Source organism: Accipiter gentilis, chromosome 6, assembly GCF_929443795.1.
Source record: "Accipiter gentilis chromosome 6, bAccGen1.1, whole genome shotgun sequence".
Lineage (NCBI taxonomy): Eukaryota > Metazoa > Chordata > Aves > Accipitriformes > Accipitridae > Astur > Astur gentilis.
In genome coordinates, this window is record NC_064885.1 from 30,813,907 (window position 1) to 30,832,284 (window position 18,378).

At 46.3% G+C, this 18,378-nt stretch overlaps 1 protein-coding gene across 2 annotated transcripts in view; it reads left to right on the forward strand.

The window, feature by feature from the left end:
* The window catches only part of FGF12 (fibroblast growth factor 12), a 237,910-nt gene that overhangs the window by 78,139 nt on the left and 141,393 nt on the right, over nt 1–18,378 (forward strand). The window contains exon 1 of one of the 2 annotated variants that reach the window (XM_049802972.1): nt 10,275–10,645. The exons of the other annotated variant lie outside the window; for it this stretch is intronic. Within the exon in view, the coding sequence (XP_049658929.1) occupies nt 10,558–10,645 (88 nt within the window). The 5' untranslated portion in view covers nt 10,275–10,557. Of the gene's footprint in view, nt 1–10,274; nt 10,646–18,378 lie in introns of those variants that run through there. 2 annotated transcript variants of the gene reach the window in all.

Here is an 18,378-nt window from a genome sequence, read left to right on the forward strand (position 1 = left end):
GGGAAGCAGCAGGAGCTGCGGTTCGGGCAGGAGGTGCCCTGTTATAGGTCTCTTTTTCCTCACAAGGCAACCACTGCTTCCCTCTCCTTGGCGCGGCAGCCCCAATCCAGACCCGTGAGGACCTTCTGGAGATAGGCAGTGATTGCTCTATAGCAGGAGAACATCGAGCTGGCATTCCCTAGGTCTGAGTCCTCCTGCTACACCGCACCTGGGTGAGAAGGGGAGTGGGAGATGGAGAATCCCCTATGGGATCGGGATAACAGTGAAGGAACCAAAGTGGCGGAGAGTGACTCAAGCCTCTGAGTGTTGGGATTGGAACATGGGTCTGGCCTTCCAAATAACTAGGTAGAGCAAAGGGAGGCCTCGTTGATCCTTTCACTGTTCCCGGGGAGGGATGTAATATCTAAGGAGGGTTTTTGTGAAGCCCAGTACCGCGTAGTTGAGATTGCTTCTGTGTTGGGGGTTTAAGCAAATGCCAGCTGGAAGGAAATAATTTTGGCAGTGGTCTGGGGATGGATACGTGACATGCGAGAGCTTGCTCAGAACAGTTTTGCTTTGATTAGACATTTTTCCCCATCATAACTACTGTTTTACTGCTGAACTGTAGGACACAGCTCTTTGGGAATGGAAAGTGATGGCTGTGTTTCCACTTGCTCGTGAGCCCAGTATGTCTGGTAGGACCACTTGTGCAGGGACAGAAATGGTACGTGGGGCCAGGCAGCACGGAGGACTCCGGAGGACTCAAGCCTGCACTCATGTTTTTTGACTGGGGCTTTCTCGTCTGAGGGTTGCAAAGCACTGGACAGATTTCCTAAAATTTAGCGCTGCCGTTGTGTGGCACTTGTTTGGACAATGTCTGTGACTGTCCCGATGTAAACAGGCAGAAGGCTAATGCAGGACTAGCTGGAGGTCAAACATGTCCTGCAGCAGAGTAGATGCAGCGGCTCTGCCAATAGCCTCAGCAGATAACATGCTGTGGTGACTTTTCTCCAGTAGCTGGAGAAGGTGCGTTGGCCACATGCCATTCACAAGCTAAGGTGAGAATTAGAAAAGGTGTGGTTTAGTGACTCATAAATAGCTTAGCACATGCTGATGGGGTAGCAGCTCAGCTTTATCATTCTAGCTTTGAATCCTTAAAGTGCCCATTAAAAAATAAAATAATAATAAAAAAAAATCAGTGCCTGAAATGTATGGGCTAAATTCAGACCTCACGGAGCAGTATCAGTTTATAGTAGGTCTGAATCTGGCCCCAGCTCTCTAACATTATTGGTAAATCCTCTGCAGCTACCTCTCTCCCCTCTAACCCTTCCTTGGTCTGTTCTGCTGCTGCAGTTACAGCTTTAGCTTGTGCTGAGCTGCATTTTGTGCTGTGCCAGGTCCATCACACGTGCCTTGTGTGTGGTCCAGGTTTTGAACTTCGCTTGTGGGAAGTAGACAACCGCTGCAGTGATTGACCTTCAGGGCCTTTGGTAATACCTTGTACATGTTTCCCTGCTGATAAAGTAATGTCTTGCTGATTTATCTGCTCACACACAGAAGTATTTGCCTCCCATATTTTGTTTCGCTCCTGAAATTCCACCCATTGGTCATTCATCTTTTGTGATTTCCTCTTTCTTGTTGTGCTCCGCAGGGATTTTCACAGAATGATACTTCATCTTTCACGTGAACACTTTTCATTCCTCCCCAATTTTGCCAGATTATGCATGTTTTGGAATGGGACTTGCTGGATTTTTTCTTCCAGCATAAGTGAATTATCTTCAGCTGCTGAGGAAAGAAGGATTTTTGCCTTCTCATAGGGGAGCAGAACTTTCCAGGGGCTGATAGTCAGTCTAAGCTGCAATCTGGGCTGGCACTGCTCTGTTTTCAGCAGAAGCAGAGTAAGGCCATTACCAAGTATGTCACAAGTCAGCAATGATTCCTGTCTCTGGGAGCCAGCCATGTTACCTGTCACTGGTGTGATTATTGCAAACTCACGTTGTGAACTCTTAGAAGATTTGGGGCCTTTCTTAAGTCCTCAAGCCATTATATGTGCGAATGACAACTTGGTATATTTAGATATTTTCTGGTTCTAATGGCTGCAGAGAAAAGCTAACAACAGAAATCTTAAAAGACCCTAAACCATCAGACAAATGCAAGAAAGAACTCCAGATACGTTACTTAGGCTTGTTTTTACTGTCGTAGAAGAGTATGGAGGAAGTGGGTCTGCCTTGTAGCTGGCAGTGTTCTGAGCCTGGTAACATCAACTGTCTTCACCATTTATACTGTAACTATGAACAGCAAAAAACCTCCTCTGTCCTGTGAAGCCAGTCTGTGGTACATGTGTGCGTGGGGCGGGGGCTGCAGCAGCAGTGTGGAAGTTGTGGCCTAATGGGGTGGGTGTTAAGTTCTTCTCTGTTCACACCAGTGCCAGCCAAACACTCCTGGTATTCCTCAATTGTCAAATTTTTTTGAGATACTTATGGAAATATTTGATTTTGATAAGGTCAAAACCTTTCCTTGCAACTTTATTTTCATTATATTGTCAAAGTATTTCAGCAAAGTTGAAATACTTTAGAAAATGTTATTTTAGGGAAAAATAATGAGTGTATTGATTTTTTTACTTCTTTGGAGCATCTGCCCAAAAGCAACAGTGTTCCCTGAGAAAGAAAATCTGAATACCTTTTTCTTTCTTGCATTCTGGAGAGGACTACACTGTGTGAGACAGTCTCAGAAAAGGAATTTTCCCAGACAAAAAGTCCTCTTAACTAAGTTCACCTGGAAAAAATGTACCCCGTAGGAAGTCCTGTTCTAACAAGCCAGGATTTCAAGGTTGGCTCTTATAAAAGTCTTGTAAATCTAGTCTTCAATTCTCTTGAAACATGACTTTTCCTTTACATATATAGACACACTGTAACTACTCTGTAATATTATTATTTAATGCTTAGCTTTTGTCATTTTTTTTGCCTCCAGAACCAGCAGGGACAAACCTGTGTGTGGCTCTGGTAAAGACCCTGCTGCCTTAGCGATGCTGCACTGGAGGACCTGGGAGTTACATGTTCCAGAACAGAAGTCTTGCCAGTGCAATCTGTGTCTCAAACGTGTCTTCACCTGCTCTTCAGCCACGGTGGCCAGTTAATGAGTTGAGGGTCTGAACCGTGGTGCCCCTGTAGTAGCTTTACTGTGATGGGCGAAGCTGTGAATTGGAGCAGAAAGCATTTCTCGTACCGTCATTCCCAAGGCAGGGAGTTAGGTAGGCAAGCACTTGCTTGTCTTGATGAGACTGTACCACACGTGTTGTGTTAGTATGCCAGAATAAATACACTTCAGATCTGGATGACAGTAAAAGGATCTGTAAGTGTCACTGGGAGCAGGCAGATGGGCAGGTTCATACTTCCACAGATGCTGCTTCTGACCTCAGATACATTCCTGAACATTGGGAGTGAGTTTGCTGGAGGGGAAGGGGAGTTGGCTTCTTGCAGAGCTGGTCCTATTGCACTTGCCCTCAGAAAATCTCCTTTATTAAGCCTCCCAACTTTTCCCTGTGAGATGGAGCGATTAGTTGCAGGCTTAGATGAGGGAGGTGGCCTGCCAGTTGTTCATGTTTCACGCAGCAAATCAGGGGGGGAAAGCCAAGATCACCCCCTGGCTGAATTTGGAAAATGCACCTGTTCGGTGCTGGCTTTCCCTCGGTGACTGCGTGCTGAAAGCAGAGGAGCCAAGGGGCCGTCCGGTGGGCAGAGCCCGGCAGCTCTGTTGGCCAGCAAGCTCGCTTGCCTGCCTATCTCAAAAGCCTGGCACAACTGCAAGCTGTTTCCCTCTAAACCTGGGTCATGCCTCAGGCAAAGCCATCATTGCCTAGTGTGGATTAATAACCTCAATTACTGGGGCCCTGTGGGTCAGATCTTCCCCGCGCTGGCTGCGTTACAGCTCTTTTAATCTGCTTTCCTCTCTCATGACCCCTGAGCCTGGAGGGATCAGCAGACGGGGAGATCTTCTGCTTTCCTGCATGTTTTCCCGTGTGAGGGGCTGCAGAGACTGGTCAGATGTGAAAGAGCAAGCAGAGCTGGCAGGGGAATCGTACCCTCCAAGGAGGAGCGTCTAGAATGTGCTTCTGCCACTCTCAGGTGCAAAGGACAAATGTGGCAACATCTGGAGGTCTGCCCTGAAATTCAGGCATCTGCAAAAAATCACAGCCCCAGGGGGCCTGGCACTCGGGTTTGGTCATCTGGGGAAGGGGCTGCACGGCTCTTGCGGGGGGGGGGAACATGCCCCCCAAATCTCTTGGCATTCCCTGAGCATCTGGCTAAAGGTGATGCAGAAGAAGTCATGCACTTGGATTTCTAAAATGCTTCCCTAACTGGGTGTTTCCTTTAAAGAAAAAAGATAAGGCCTCATCACTGGGGAAATTGCTAGTGGAGAGGGACAGGATGGTGCAGTCCAGCATGCTCCTAAACAATCTGAAAGAGCAAAGGAATGGAGAGGAGACAAACAAAATCCTTTGAAGTAAGAAAACCAGAAGTGGACAGGAAAGAGTTGCAGAAGGATCTCCTGCTACAGAGTGTCTGGTGAACTAACAGCGGTATAAACTGGAGGAGTTCAGGGTAATGCACCCATAGATAAAAACCAAAAGAATATGTATTTATGGTCACTCATGGTAAGGGCTGCTACTGGGGCCATTTTCTCTCTGGAAAAAGACCTCAGAGACAGTGTGGATCTCTCTGAAAGTGCTAGCTCAGCAGATGCAAGCAGAAATTATTGGGAAAGGTACAGAGAGCAAATAGGAGCTATCATCCTGCCGTGCTAGAAATCCCTGGTGCACTCGCACCTTGAGTACTGTGTGCAGCTCTAGTTATCCTGTCTCAAAAAAAGATGTGATAGAACTAGAAAGGCACAGGAAACAGACACAAGGTCAGTGGAGCGTGCAGAATAGCTGCTGCCCGGGGAGCGATGGAACACATTAGGCATTTTCAGGTGTCTTCAGAAATGAAACAATTGAGGAGGGAAATACGACAGAGGTGTATAAAACCATGACTGTCGTGGAGAACATAAAATTACCATTTCACAGTATATCCACTAAGGTGAGCATTAAATGGAACTACTGAGAAGCAGTTTTAAACTAATAAAAGCTTTTTCCTGGCACACAATTAACCCATAGAACTTCTTGCCAAAAGACAGTGAGGAGACCAATGGTATTGCTGGCTTCAAAAATCAATTATAAAAATTTGTTGCGGAGAAATCCATCAAGGGTTCTTAAACATGTTGCAAGACATCCTGTGGATGACGAAATCACAAAGCTGCTGGGCACTGGAAGCGGGTGGAAGGAACAACGTGCCGCTACCCCTTTTTCCAGAGCATCTGTTCTGAGCTGCTGGTACTACTACTACCAAAATATGTTTGGAGAAGTCCTAGAAGTTCCAGCTCCCGAGGAAGTGTCACTGTGCTGAAAAATATCCAGAACAACCACTTCTCACTAATTCATATTGGAGACGTTTGATAGAGAAAGCCTTCTTTACACATCATACTAGATTTCTTCTTAATGTCTGGAATTGCAACTACTAAGTACTCATTACTATGAGCTTTTTATGTGTCTGAGGATAAACCTATTAAGATGTCTCATAGCCTTGATCATTTTTCTTTTTCTCCTGAATCTGCTTTGGTGAGCTGAGAGGAAGCTGAGATTTTACCAAGTCAGTGTCTCCACTGGGAGCTGGAATAAGTGGTTTCTGTTCCTTCTTGTTCATATGATAGCATTGCTTTTTGACCACAGAAAGGCAACCAAGAAATGAGTCTTTCTCGTCTGATGTATAAAATCAAGCTATGTTGGGTTTTTCTTGTCTCATTTTCTATTTGCTATCAGAAGGTGTGCACTATACTTTTTCCATGGTAGTTTCCAGCAGAATCTTTGCCTTATAACGAGTGCAATTTTATACTGATCAGGAAGAGGCTAATCCTCTCACTAAATCACCAGAATGAGGACTGACAGATGATTCCCTACTTGGCCACAAATTTATTGTGTGACCTTCAGCAAACCCCTGAACTTTGTGCTGCAGCTCCCACTGGCTCTGGTGTGAGTGCTTTGGTGGAGCTGGATGCGATAGAAGCTATACATGGTTACGATGCCTGTGAAGCAGACCCTGCCGTCCTTCCTTGTCAGCAGTGCTCTGCTTCATAAAGAAGGGGCAAAGGGTAAGCAGAAATACTCAGAGAGCGCAGTCATGACAGTGGGGTAAGTACTTGTTTGTGCTGAAAAGGGCTGTATTTTTTGGCCCATTCCAGGGTAGATTTTGCTCAAATGCCTCCTGCAAAGAAAGGTGCTGTGAAGTGGTTATCTGCCATCCCTGAAGAATATACCATCCCTGATCACAAATGGATCCATGGAGTGAATGTCAAGAAATGAGCACCAAGTGCTCCCATAGGAGTTTTGTAAATTTACAGAGAAGGACAAGGTCTGAGATCTGCATCAGCACCAGCTTGGACAAAGCTGTCGAGGTTAATGGGCCATGTCCCACCATACCCACCTGCATTTGGCCAGAAAATACAAGGGCAGAGACTTGCAAAAAAACCCACAACCCAACCCCAAAACCAACCCAAAAAACCAAACCACCTGCACAGGCTGTTCGTCTGTGTACCAGTCACAATGTTCAAAGAACTACAGGTAGTCAATAAGGGCAAAAATAGGAACAGAATGGGCTCAGCATCTTGAAAGGTTATTACTTGCTTTTGTGTGAATACAAGGAAATTACCTTTCCTGACTAGTCTCTTCTTTGAGCTTTCGTAGATTTTCCTTCTTTTTTTGGCTTTTGTAACTGATGAACTCATGCACATTATGCTATTTTAATACCTAGCAAAGAGCCTTGTCTGCTAAATCACCTTATTTTTCTCTGATCAGAGCACAGTGCATTCCTCTTTTTAGTAGAAGGTATTAATTTAAATTCCATAATCCCAAACATATTCTCGTTTCTGTTCTGTGCTTCAGAAGGCCAATGGCATTTTAATTTAATAAGGGAGAAACACACATGACACTGTGTTCCCTGTAACTGTCTTCTGACCTCAGTGAGTCTTTCACAGCTTTCTTTGTGTTCCAGTAAATGCAATCTCTGCTTTCAGTCAAGAACACTATCATTTCTAGTACCCACGTTCTACTGATGGGCAAAAATTAAAATATCTATAGCATTTTCCCAGTAACTTTTGAGAGGTTATTTGCATTATTATTTAGTAGCACAAGCCCATCAACGGAGCCGTAGCAAGATTTATGTGCCACTTATGTCCCATTGAAATATTGTTTGGGTACATGCTGTCTCTTTGCAGAGAAATAAATTTTATTTTGGTTTGCCTTGGGTTTGGATTAAAATGAGTTAACTCATCTAGCAGTGTCTTGATTTATGTCAGCTCCATTTATCTTTCCAAGTTCCATAAGCTTTGTTTACTGGGTTAAGATTTACCTAATATGGTAGATGATATTACTGAGTATTTTGTGGCATGTAAACACTTGAGTCATCACAGTTCCTAAAGAATCATCCTTTGCCATTTTCATGCTTCCATTTTGCTCTTTAAACTTAACTTAAACCTACTCAGTTTGAATGAAGAACATGTGCTTGTTGTAGTCCTCATGGCCCTTCTTTGGAAATGTCAAGTAACACTCGTTCATTCTTTTCACTGGTTTGATTCTGCTCTCCTTTACTCTGATGTGAATCAGGAACCGACCCCTTGGAGCCTTCCCCACAAAGGCAGAAGTCCTGGCAGGTTAAGCCTGGATCATCAGCCTTGCTGCAAGGTGATGGAACCCCCCCCAAAGTAATGGGGATTATTTTATTAGTGGTTTTGTGGGTTATTCTGAGTAGATTTTCCAAGAACAACTGTGTTTAGTGAACCGAGGTCTCAAAATTCAGCTGCCTGTTGCATTCTCATTTTTTTTTCTTCTTACAAATATCTGTATCGTGTCCGATACACTTGTCCTTGCACGTCCAAGTGATAATGCCTGCCATTCCCATGCTAGCTTAATATGTATAATATCTAAGCGCACCTCTGTCCTTGTACCTGGTGCTGCACTTCAGTACTGGCATCTCTAAATCAGAGCCCCCTCATTTACAGCTCCATGTTGGCTGCTAAGGAAGGAGGGCACCTTGACTTCAGATCTCACTGTACTGTCCTTGATCTGCCAGATCCAGAATTGTTCTCATCTCTAACATGCTGCTGATGCATTTGCAGAATGAGGACTATTATTTTTTGTGCTATTACAAAAGTACCCAAGAACCACCGTTTGTGTTTTAGGGCTTCACTGTGCAAACTACTTCTGGCCTTGTTCCAGAGGGGCTACAGGCTTGCTCGTTGATCCGGTATAGTGGAGAACTGAAGGAAACAACTGTGGGTCAAGGGGAGAGGTAACAGCCGTAATCTCAGTTTGATTGCCTGACATGGCACGGTAGTCTTCCATGATCGCTGTAGAGCAGATATTGCTAAGGAGTGTAGCTGGAACAATGATCCTGGGTAAGCGGGGACATGTAGAGAGGAGGGAGAAGGGCAGTTTCCTTGAGCTTTTTGCTGTGACTTGGTGCATGTGCAGGGTCCTGTGTAAAATAGCTTATGCGTTAAGACATACAGAGTGATGTTTTTCAGCACAAATCACAGCAGATAACAAAAACTGAGTTTAGCATGGATCCCAGGGGTTACTTATTAATACCTTGCATCCTTCTAACAGTCTTGGGCTGTATGCTACTGGGTTTGCTTCCAGCTAAGTGCTGTTTTCAGTGTATGAAGTAGGGCTGACTGGAAAATAAGACTTTCCATTTCATGAAACATTTAGCATTTTAACTGTTTTTCTTTCTCCCCCCCCCCCCCCCCCCCCCTCTTCTAGGGGAAATCTGAAACTGTAGGCTGTTTACTGAGGCCATGAAAGATTCCGGGTGCTCTCACAAATACTGGTTTTGCCACAAATCCTCAATAGGCTCTCATACTAGAATAGCATTTCTTTTGTTATGCCTGGTTTATGTTCCTTGGTACTGTGATCTCCATGTATTTTATAGCTTTTACTGTTCCATCCTAATGGAATTCCTAGTGAGCAAAGCAGTGTTTCACCCTGTATCATGCTGACTGTGCCTCTTCTTTTTGTGTGGACTTGAGAGACATCCTAGCAAGTGTTAACAACAAAGTCTGTATCCCCACTCTCGCATCCCTGTGGAGTGTTGGCCACAAGCCTGTTAACATCCTAGAGTGCGCTCTCTAGAAAAACTTCCATCTCATGCACTGGTCAGAGAAGCCTGGCCACTTTTGCCAGGTGCCAGGAGAAAAAAACAGCAGAGAAGGCTTTGAAAGGTGGTGCGTGAGTAGGTAACCCTGCTTGAGCACAAGGTAATCCAGGTAGAAATTCACCCCAGTGCAAGGTTCAGATTTGTCCCAGAGGCAGCTGCCTTTTAGTGCAGTACCGGAGCCTACGCAGGTGGAAGTTCATTTGAGTGGGTTTTATATATACTAATATTATTTCCTTTGAGGAGCTTTCTGTGCTCCTGTGCTTTCCAGCCTTGTGCTGTGGGTTTTGCGCTGCGTAGTTTCATGAATCGAAGACGGCTCTAAGGTGAGCATCTTTCCCCAACCTTCCTCGCGTGTGAAGTACGGGCCCTACGCAAAAACTGAGCCGGGACTTGGGTCTGCAACGCTGTAACCGCGATGGTATAAAACCGGGTAAGAAAGAATCAACCTTCAGTTTCAGTGGAGCGACCTTGGCCAGAAGCCGTGGCCTTAGGGTCTGCAAGTGCAAGTAGGGAGCCTCGCTCGCTTAAAGCGTGTGCTTATAGGAACACCCCTGCTTCTAGCTTCTAGGCACACACGCTCCCACGGGTGATTTAAGACAAGAGGCGTGTCTTCTTCCCAGCCACGTTGCAGGTCCCGTGGTTTCTGCCAGGCAGCCAGCCCCGGGAGGGCCGTATTCGGTGCCCCCCGCACGTGGTGCCGCCTCTGGCTGGGAGCAGCCGCGGCGCACGGAGCCTGCCTTGCCCCGCCGAGCAGAGCATCCCCGGCGCCTGCGGGGGGGGCGGGCGGGCAGGGACGCGGGGCCGCCTCCCTCCCTCCTTCCACTCCGCTCCCTCCCCGCCGGGACTCGGACAACTTCAGCGCGGCGGAACCCTGCGGGCCGGCGGGACCGGGCTCTCCGCGGCGGCGGGGGGAAACGGCGAGAACCTCCGCCCGCCTCCCCGCCGGCGGAGCGGCGCGGCCGAGCCCGGCGGCAGCAGGGGAAGGGGGCGGGGGGGGGGGGGCGTCCCGGCGGCGGCGGCTCCCCGCCCCGGCGGGGGCTGTGCCGGCAGGGGGCAGGGCTGGGAGCCGGCCGCCCGTGTTTCTAGGGCTTGACGTCCTTCCAGCCAGCCCGCCCCCCCCCCCCCTTCCCGGCAAAGCCTGCCCTCCCCCAGCCCAGAAGTCCCGAGAAGTGGCGGCGGGGTCCCCCACCCTCCCCCGGGCGCGGCGGGGCCGCGGCGATGGGCCGGGAAGTTTGGCGGCGAGGGGGGCCGGCGCCCCGCCGCTGAGAGCCGGCCGCTCCGGGGCCGGTCCCTTTTCCGAGGAGCGGGAGGGCGCCACAAAGTGAAATCCATGAGGATTCTCGGGCTTCTCCTGGAGAAAGGCTCGCATATGCTGCAGTGTCTCTGTGGAAGGCGCCTGAGATCCAGCCACAGCCCAGGTGGGGAGCGCGCGTCCTTGTCCCCGCCGCCCTCGCCTCCCCGCCCGGGCGCCGCTCGGCCCCGGCTGGCCCCGTTTCCTCGCCTTCCTCCTCCTCCTCCTCCTCTTCTTCCTCCTCCTCCTCCTCTTCCTCCGCCGCCGGCGGCGCCGCGCACAGGTGGCCGGGATGGACCGGGCGCTGTCCGCGGTGCTGACCCCGGTGAGCATCCCTCGCTCCTGGGTCCCCATCATGCCGGCATCCCTCAAACCCGCGTCCCGTCCGCCCCCAGGTTCCCCCCACCCGCCGTGACACCATCCCCAACCCGGACCCCCAATCCACCCGAGGCCTCCACCCTGCCTGTCACCCCACCTGCAGCCCCCACCCGAACAGAATCCCCCACACGGGTCCGTACCTCGCACATGACCCTCACTAGAGTCCCCCATCCCACCCGCACAGGTCCCTCTCTCTGTATGGGACCTCTGTATCTCCCATCCCACCTGGGACCCCCAACCATGACCTCCATCACCACCTGGTCAGGAGAGAGATAACCTTCCCTAGAGTGCCTATGGCCCTGCGCAACTCTAGCGATTGGGTTGGACCCACTGTAAGAGCTCCCTTGTGTTGTACCTTGTGTTTGTAGTAGCAGTGTTGCAACGCTTTTCTGGTGGAGGGTGTTAAATGCATTTTTGAGTGGGGATGCCCCTAGAAGTGAAGGGAAATCCCCAGCTGCTCCCAATGGGGGGCTGGGAGACTCCCAGCACCTCTCTTGGCTCCCAGTCTGTTGCGGGGGGAGCATTGCACCAGGATGGGGAGTGCAGTGGGGTGAAGGGCTGAAGGATATGCTTGATCTTGAGCTGTACCTAAGCACTTTTTGAAGAGGGGAATAAGTGCGTGAGCGCCTTGGTTTGGTGTGGCACCGCCCCTGAGTTTTAGGGTGATCTTATTGAAGCTTTTTAAGTGGTGTGTCCACAATTTCTTTTGTGCTATGTGCATTTCATAACTCTGACTTTCTTTCTAAAATACTGGGTAAATACCTGTGGAAAGAAGCCCCATGTTATTAAGATCTACAGAAGTTACAGTGCTAACCCTACTGCTTTGAGCTTAACTGGGTTTCGGTTCCTACTTGGCTTTTGAGTAGATCTGCTTATCAAACCCTGACTATTGTAATCTTTGGGCACCGAGTGTTTACAAGGATGTCTTTTAGAGTATTGCTTGCTAACACTTGTGTTGTTTCCTATGTGAGATCTTGGTCCTAGAGGAGAAAAGTTTCCATGCCTCCTGCATAAATACTTGGTGTTGTCCATTGAAGAGAAAGGCTGTGCTTGGGGGAACGCTGTTGCTGAGGTAGCCTGGATTCCCTTTTGGCCTTGCTAAAGAAAATTTGTTAGTGGTTATAGCCACCTGTGTATACCTCAGTATCCTCTTCCCTCCCACGAGACTCGTTTGTGCAAGTTGTCTGTGACTGTCTCATGACAATAGTGGACGTGCTGGAAATCTTTGAGAGAGTAGGCTTGGCTCCCTTGAAAGTATTTTCTGGCCTGCTTTGAAGAATGATGTGATAAATAAATAGAGCAAATTGTGGCTGTGCTTGGAAGCATTACACACATTGTTCTCTTTTCAGTGAAAAACTATACTGGAGTTTTCTTCATAGTGCTATGTGTGAATGTTTGCTTTGTGCCATTCGGAAACCTGGGGCAGTAAAGAGTACGATAACCTACTGGTTAAAATGGGGTGGTGCTTAGGCCATAGGGCATGCTAGGCTGTAACTTCAGTGAACCAGAAGTTGATGATAGTGTGCTAATAGTTGCACTGATGAGCTGGGTTGGCTTTACTCGTGAATCCGGTGCTGAAGCATGCTTGATATATATGTGGTGACTGAATATTTCTTTATCTCTCCCACTCTGACGGACTGATACTGAACGTTGCGTACTCTTTGTATTTCATGAGGTTGTTCTATAAAGAGGCAGTCCATGGGAATGATCTCCTATTGTTTTCTCGAACTGACCTTGTTCTTCAGGTACGAGCCCCATGCCATCACTAGTCTGGGCACTCCAGATGTGGTCTATTGCTTTGAATCAGGCTGCTAAAATACGTTCCCTCTTCTTGGCTGCATTTGTTCCTTCCCCGTTAAGGTTGGTCTTTAAGTTCTTGAAAAAAGTGCAGTAAAAATGAAATCTTCCACCTATAAAGGGGTCACTGTGTGCTGGGCCTGCTGGAGGAGAGATCTCCTTGCTATATCTTCGAAAGGTAAGCATGCTTCAGGAGATGGGTATACACTCCTGCAACAGCCCTAAAGGTGTAGTGCTGTGCCCAGCATGGCACTGTGGGGACTATGCCAGTCAGAGATGTAAACCAGAAAAAGGATTATAAACTGCAGGAACGGAAGGGCCATGGAAACATGGACTACAACAGTGGCGGCATAGAGTGCTATGAGCTACTTATGTGCCCTTCATCCTCTGATCTGAAGAGTTATCCTGATAGTAGGTGATTTATGCCAAACTATTTGGCACTTTGTGCACTTAAGTCGAATGACAGATTGACCAAGTCCTTTGCTCTCCTCCTATCTAAGTTTTCTTTAATGTAAAGTCATAAGGAAGTAAGCACATGTTTAAAGTCAGATTCATACTTGTGTGTTGTGCTGACTCAGAGCCTCAGGCCACTCCTGATTCTGACAAAGTAATGCATGATACCTCAAAGAAAAACAGTGAAATATTGAAGATAGTTGTGGAGTACTGTACAGCTCTGTTCTGATGCTAGCAAAAATATTAACAAGTTTTTTGTTATTGTTATGATAAGACCTCCCATGTTTTTACTCTTAGCTAACTCTAGCCTGTTGTTTTCTTATGTTCCACTTCTGAGGTCTGCAGACACTTGTCTTTGTGCAGAGGCAGGCTTCTTTGGTTGTTCGAGCAGCACCTAGCAAAATGGGGCTTAATGGGTCTCTAAGGCACCACAAAAGTGCAAGTAATTCATAGTAATACAGAGCAAGAGATTTATTCCTAGTCTTTTGTGTATTTCTTTGCAAGTATTTTAGCACAGTAATCGTCCTGTATCATCTTCCAGGTACTTCACTTGTTAGCTTAGTTTCAGAATTTGTAAGCTGACTGATTGTATTGTACGTGCAGAGATACTTCCCTTCTTGATGGTACAATCGCCATTAATTTTGTTAAGTATTTTATTTTCTCTTCTAACACCTTTTTCCCCTTTGCTTGGGAGGTGTGGTTTGTCAGTCCAGAATCTTTTTTGCTTTTGGCTTCTCAGTCAACACTATGAAATAGGTAGCTACTACACTGGTAAGGTTGAGGTAAACATCAGGTAATGATCATGTTGTTGATATAACTATGGATGGAGTTGTGAAAAAACATTTCAGGTGACCTGTACCTGGTCTGCAGCCATTTGGATGCAAAAGGCCCTGTACCCATAGGCTACATTAATAGCTGCGTGGAGATTTCTGCTAGTAAGTGTTTCAGCCCCTCTTCGTAAGGACTTCCTATTTGTCTGTATGAGTGGTTCTGTCTCATGCCTGTTCTGCCTTTGGCTCCTGTACAGACCCTCCTGTGGGATGCAGCATTGCTAAAACCACAGATATTTCTCACATCATCACATCAACTAGCAACAACATTCAGCAGCAATGCATTTTCAGCTTTGTTTTCAGTAGTAGAGGCTCTGGTATCCAGAGACTGATCTATTCCCAAACATTCAGATAAGAGTACTTCACAGTTTAAATCGCTATTCTGCAAATTGATGCCTTCAGTAGAAATTAAGCTCATATTGAAAGTGAACCCTGAACTTGGCTTCCCTGGGACTCTCACACTGGTAGAATTTGGAGATGGTCCTGGAAATATGCTGATTGATACTGGCTTTACGGCAAATTAAAATGAGGTCTGGCACATATTTCTTCATATTTCTCTAGGCATCACAACACTGTGTTTCATATTTGGGGCAATAGGAACAAGCATTCTGTCGAGGTAGGCAGGGTCAAATTGTGGCTCTGCTATTAGCCTGTCTGTTACTGCCAATACGCATCTTTGCGTTTGTCTTGAGACTATCTGGGGCACTGTCATAATGTGTCTGCAGTGTCTGCACACGCAAGACATCTTATCTGCAGATGCAAATGGAATCACACAACTAAGAGGTACAATTGCATGTTCAAGATTAGTATTTGGCTTATGAGCAGAACAGGCATTCCTTATTTTGCTTGTGCAGTGATCTATGCATTCATGTACACTTTACTTACATACACCAGTTCTAGAAAATTTTCCCCACTGCTATTGATTCAAGTAGACAGTGGGTTAGAGTGTATAGCAAATACCGTACAGTCAGCTTCAAATTAATGGAAGCAATAGCTCTGTGTACGTAGGTGACAGATAGTAAAACTTGCAATTCCTTGCTGAGTTAGGTAGCACTTCTGGTCTGTGGCAGATCAGAGTGCGGTAGGTGCCTTGGTGGTGGGAGATGGGAAAGGTGGCTTAATGCCACTGAACTGGAGATGGGAGTGGGTCGCAAGGCTGAAAAGCAGTGGTGTTGCACTGTGGGGTCATCAGCACTTTTTCCTTCCTGCACCAGCTCCCTTGCCTGCTATTCTCTGCCACTGTTCAGAGTCTGTCAGTGTTCCTGTGTACATTTTGCTCAGGCTTCCTCTTCCTGTTGTGTGTCTTTAGAAAAGTAATGCTTGCTGACCAGTGGAAATTAAGTATGTGCTGTTCCAGGATAATGCCTGTTGTTGACACTCATATGCTAGTGGAAAGAATACCTTTGTCTGATTTAGTTTAATTCACCTGGGAAATGAATTAAGCAAAACTCTGAAAAATCTTTCTTATTGTAATAGGAGCACTCCTCTAGGGTATTATTCAAGAATAGCTATAGCATTTTAAATCCACACTTTATTCTGAAGTAACCCTCTCATGTAGACATATGCTAAGTATCTCTCCTGGAAGCCCATAGTGCTTGTGCATCTTTGTAAAAAAAATGTCTTCTGGCTGAGCTAGAAATGATGGATTTGATAGAGTTTTTTCTATCATAGAGAAGTTCACAGATACAGATTATAATGAATTTAAAGTTATACGCATATAACTTTTTTTAAGTGCTCACACTGTGTAGTTATGCAAAGGAAAGTCTTTGATATTATGCAGGGTTTTATTGTTCAGTTTGCAGTAAAATACTTCATAGATCTTCAGAAGCAAATGCGGGTCCAGGGACTCTCTGGGTGTAAGGTGGTTTAGTAATGCATAGTTGTCAGCCAGATGTCTGGGCTTACAGAGCTGGGTATCTGGAATTGCCGGATCTTCAGTCTTCTGAGTCTTGAAATTTGCCTGGGTCCTACCAGAGCGTCACTGATAACGAATCATATTTGTGAAATGCTTTATTTTCAGTGAATAAGCAAATTCAGGCAAAATAAGCTTCATCTGAATTTTCTTAAGTAGCTGTAATCGGGACAATAAACAGTACTCTGAAGCAGAGGTTGGCTGGTTTATGGCAATTCTCACCTGGAGGTTTACGTGGTTTTGCGAAGGAATAAAGTTCAACTTCCTTCACTTCCCAAACTAAACCAAGGGAAGAGGAAGAGTTTGTCTCGGTTGAAACACCATGTGCAATTCTGACACATTATGAACTGTAAGTCTGTGTGGGAAATGTTAACCAAGAATCTAATGAAAGATTTTTCCATCGGTTTTCCTGAATAACTCTCTCTATAAAATACTGTCTTCTGTGATATTGTTTTTCCAACTGAAGAGTAACAAAAGAATCCGAGTTCATAAGCAGATATTTAAAGCTGATGACTTTCAGAGCAAATGCTTTCAGCTTAAGAGCTGTGTGAAGATCGTTAGGTCACGTCCACTCAAAGACCAAGGAGTATTTCCGGAGGTAGGTCTCAGTTCAGTGAACCATCTAAGTGCATATTTAACTCTATGCATGCACCTAGTCCCAGTTTAAGATGATCATGTGCTCAAATACTTACCAGAATCATTGTTTTAGATGAGTGGTTTTCAACCTTTTTTAACAGGTATCATCCCTAAAATTCTTTCTGTTTTCCCTGTCAGACAGATCATTGACAGCAGGCTTGTTTTCTGTTTCCAGCAAACCCATCTGGAGGTATTCACAGCCATCGGTTCCCAGTTGAAAAGCCCTGTTCATTAAAGAAACTCAAATCCTACTGCTTTGTTTGTGAGAATGATTCACTTCTGGCTTACTGAACTTTTTCTCCAAACCAGTCTACTTCTCTTCCCACAGCCCTTTCTACTGCTTTCCAGAAGTAACCTGTTCCTTTTTTTACCAAACTGATGCTAGTTGTAAACCTTTTAAGCCAGGTGGTACAGATAGCATCAAAAGTTCAGCAGGCTCTGAAAGCTGGATGAGATTGCTTATGGAATCATGGAATCGTTTAGGTTGGAAAAAACCACTAAGATCATCAAGTCCAACCATTAACCTAGCACTGCCAAGTCCACCACTAAACCATGCCCCTAGTGCGGCATCTACATGTTTTTTAAATACCTAGAGGGATGGTGACTCAACCACTTCCCCGGGCAGCCTGTTCCAATGCTTGACAGCCCTTTGGGTGAAGAAATTTTTCCTAATATTCAATCTAAACCTCCCCTGCCGCAACTTGAGGCCATTTCCTGTTGTTGTATCTCCAGCCACCTGACAGAAGAGACCAGCACCCACCTCACTACAACCTCCTTTCAGGCAGTTGTAGAGAGCGATAAGGTGTCCCCTCAGCCTCCTCTTCTCCAGACTAAACAGCCCCAGCTCCCTCAGCCGCTCCTCATAAGACTTGTGCTCCAGGCCCCTCACCAACCTGGTTGCCCTTCTCTGGACACGGTCCAGCACCTCCATGTCTTTCCTGTAGTGAGGGGCCCAAAACTGAACACAGGACTCGAGGGGCGGCCTCACCAGTGCTGAGTACTGGGGAACAATCGCATCCCTAAATGCAATAGTAGTACACAAAGCTTTCAATTGTATGAATAGATGTTTGCTTAAAAGGCCTTTAAATAGATTCTTCCCCTTGGAGGAAAAGAGATGTGTAACATTTAATAATAAAAATAGCATTTCTTCCCATAGCCTGAAATGGCATGGAAGGAGGTAATCATGTTTTGTATGGCAAAGCATTTTTCTAAATGGCATGTTTATGCCTTTCTAGTATTGTGGCTGCGATTGGCTGCTGGGCCTATTTGCATGTGCTAAATTGCAGTCCTGGGGATCTGTGAAAACAACCCAGCAAAGCCAATCTCAGCTGGGAGCATGGAAGCTGCTGCTAATTTTGTGATGAGCCACCCACAGGCCCAGTGTGAGTCATTATCATTGTTTTGTTTTCTAGAAGTCGGCACTGAATGCTTCCAGGATCCAAAGTATGGATTATCTCTGGAATTGTATTTATTCCCTTATAGCTTTGTTTGTTCCAGATAAGACGAAAGAATAGGAAAAAAATCCATTCTAAACCCCATGAAATAATTAATTGTTTCCTTATTAGTGTCTCCTTCCTGCTTTAATGTGCATTCACAGCCATTTGTTCATTTGAAAACTCACTTGTGCATAGCCCGGCAATCACGCTGCTCCGTCCTAATCAGCTTGCTTTGTGCCACTGAGGGGACGGGTGGCCAACAGTAAGTACAGTGAGATGAAGCGACTTGACTGAAGTCATTGCTTGCCTCTGGCAGAGCTGAGATGGGGAGTTTCTGCTCTCTGTTCTTGTATGTGTCCCACTAGTTTCTCAGTAAGTCTTTTTATAAAGCCACAGCTGTGCATGGGACCAGCTGGGG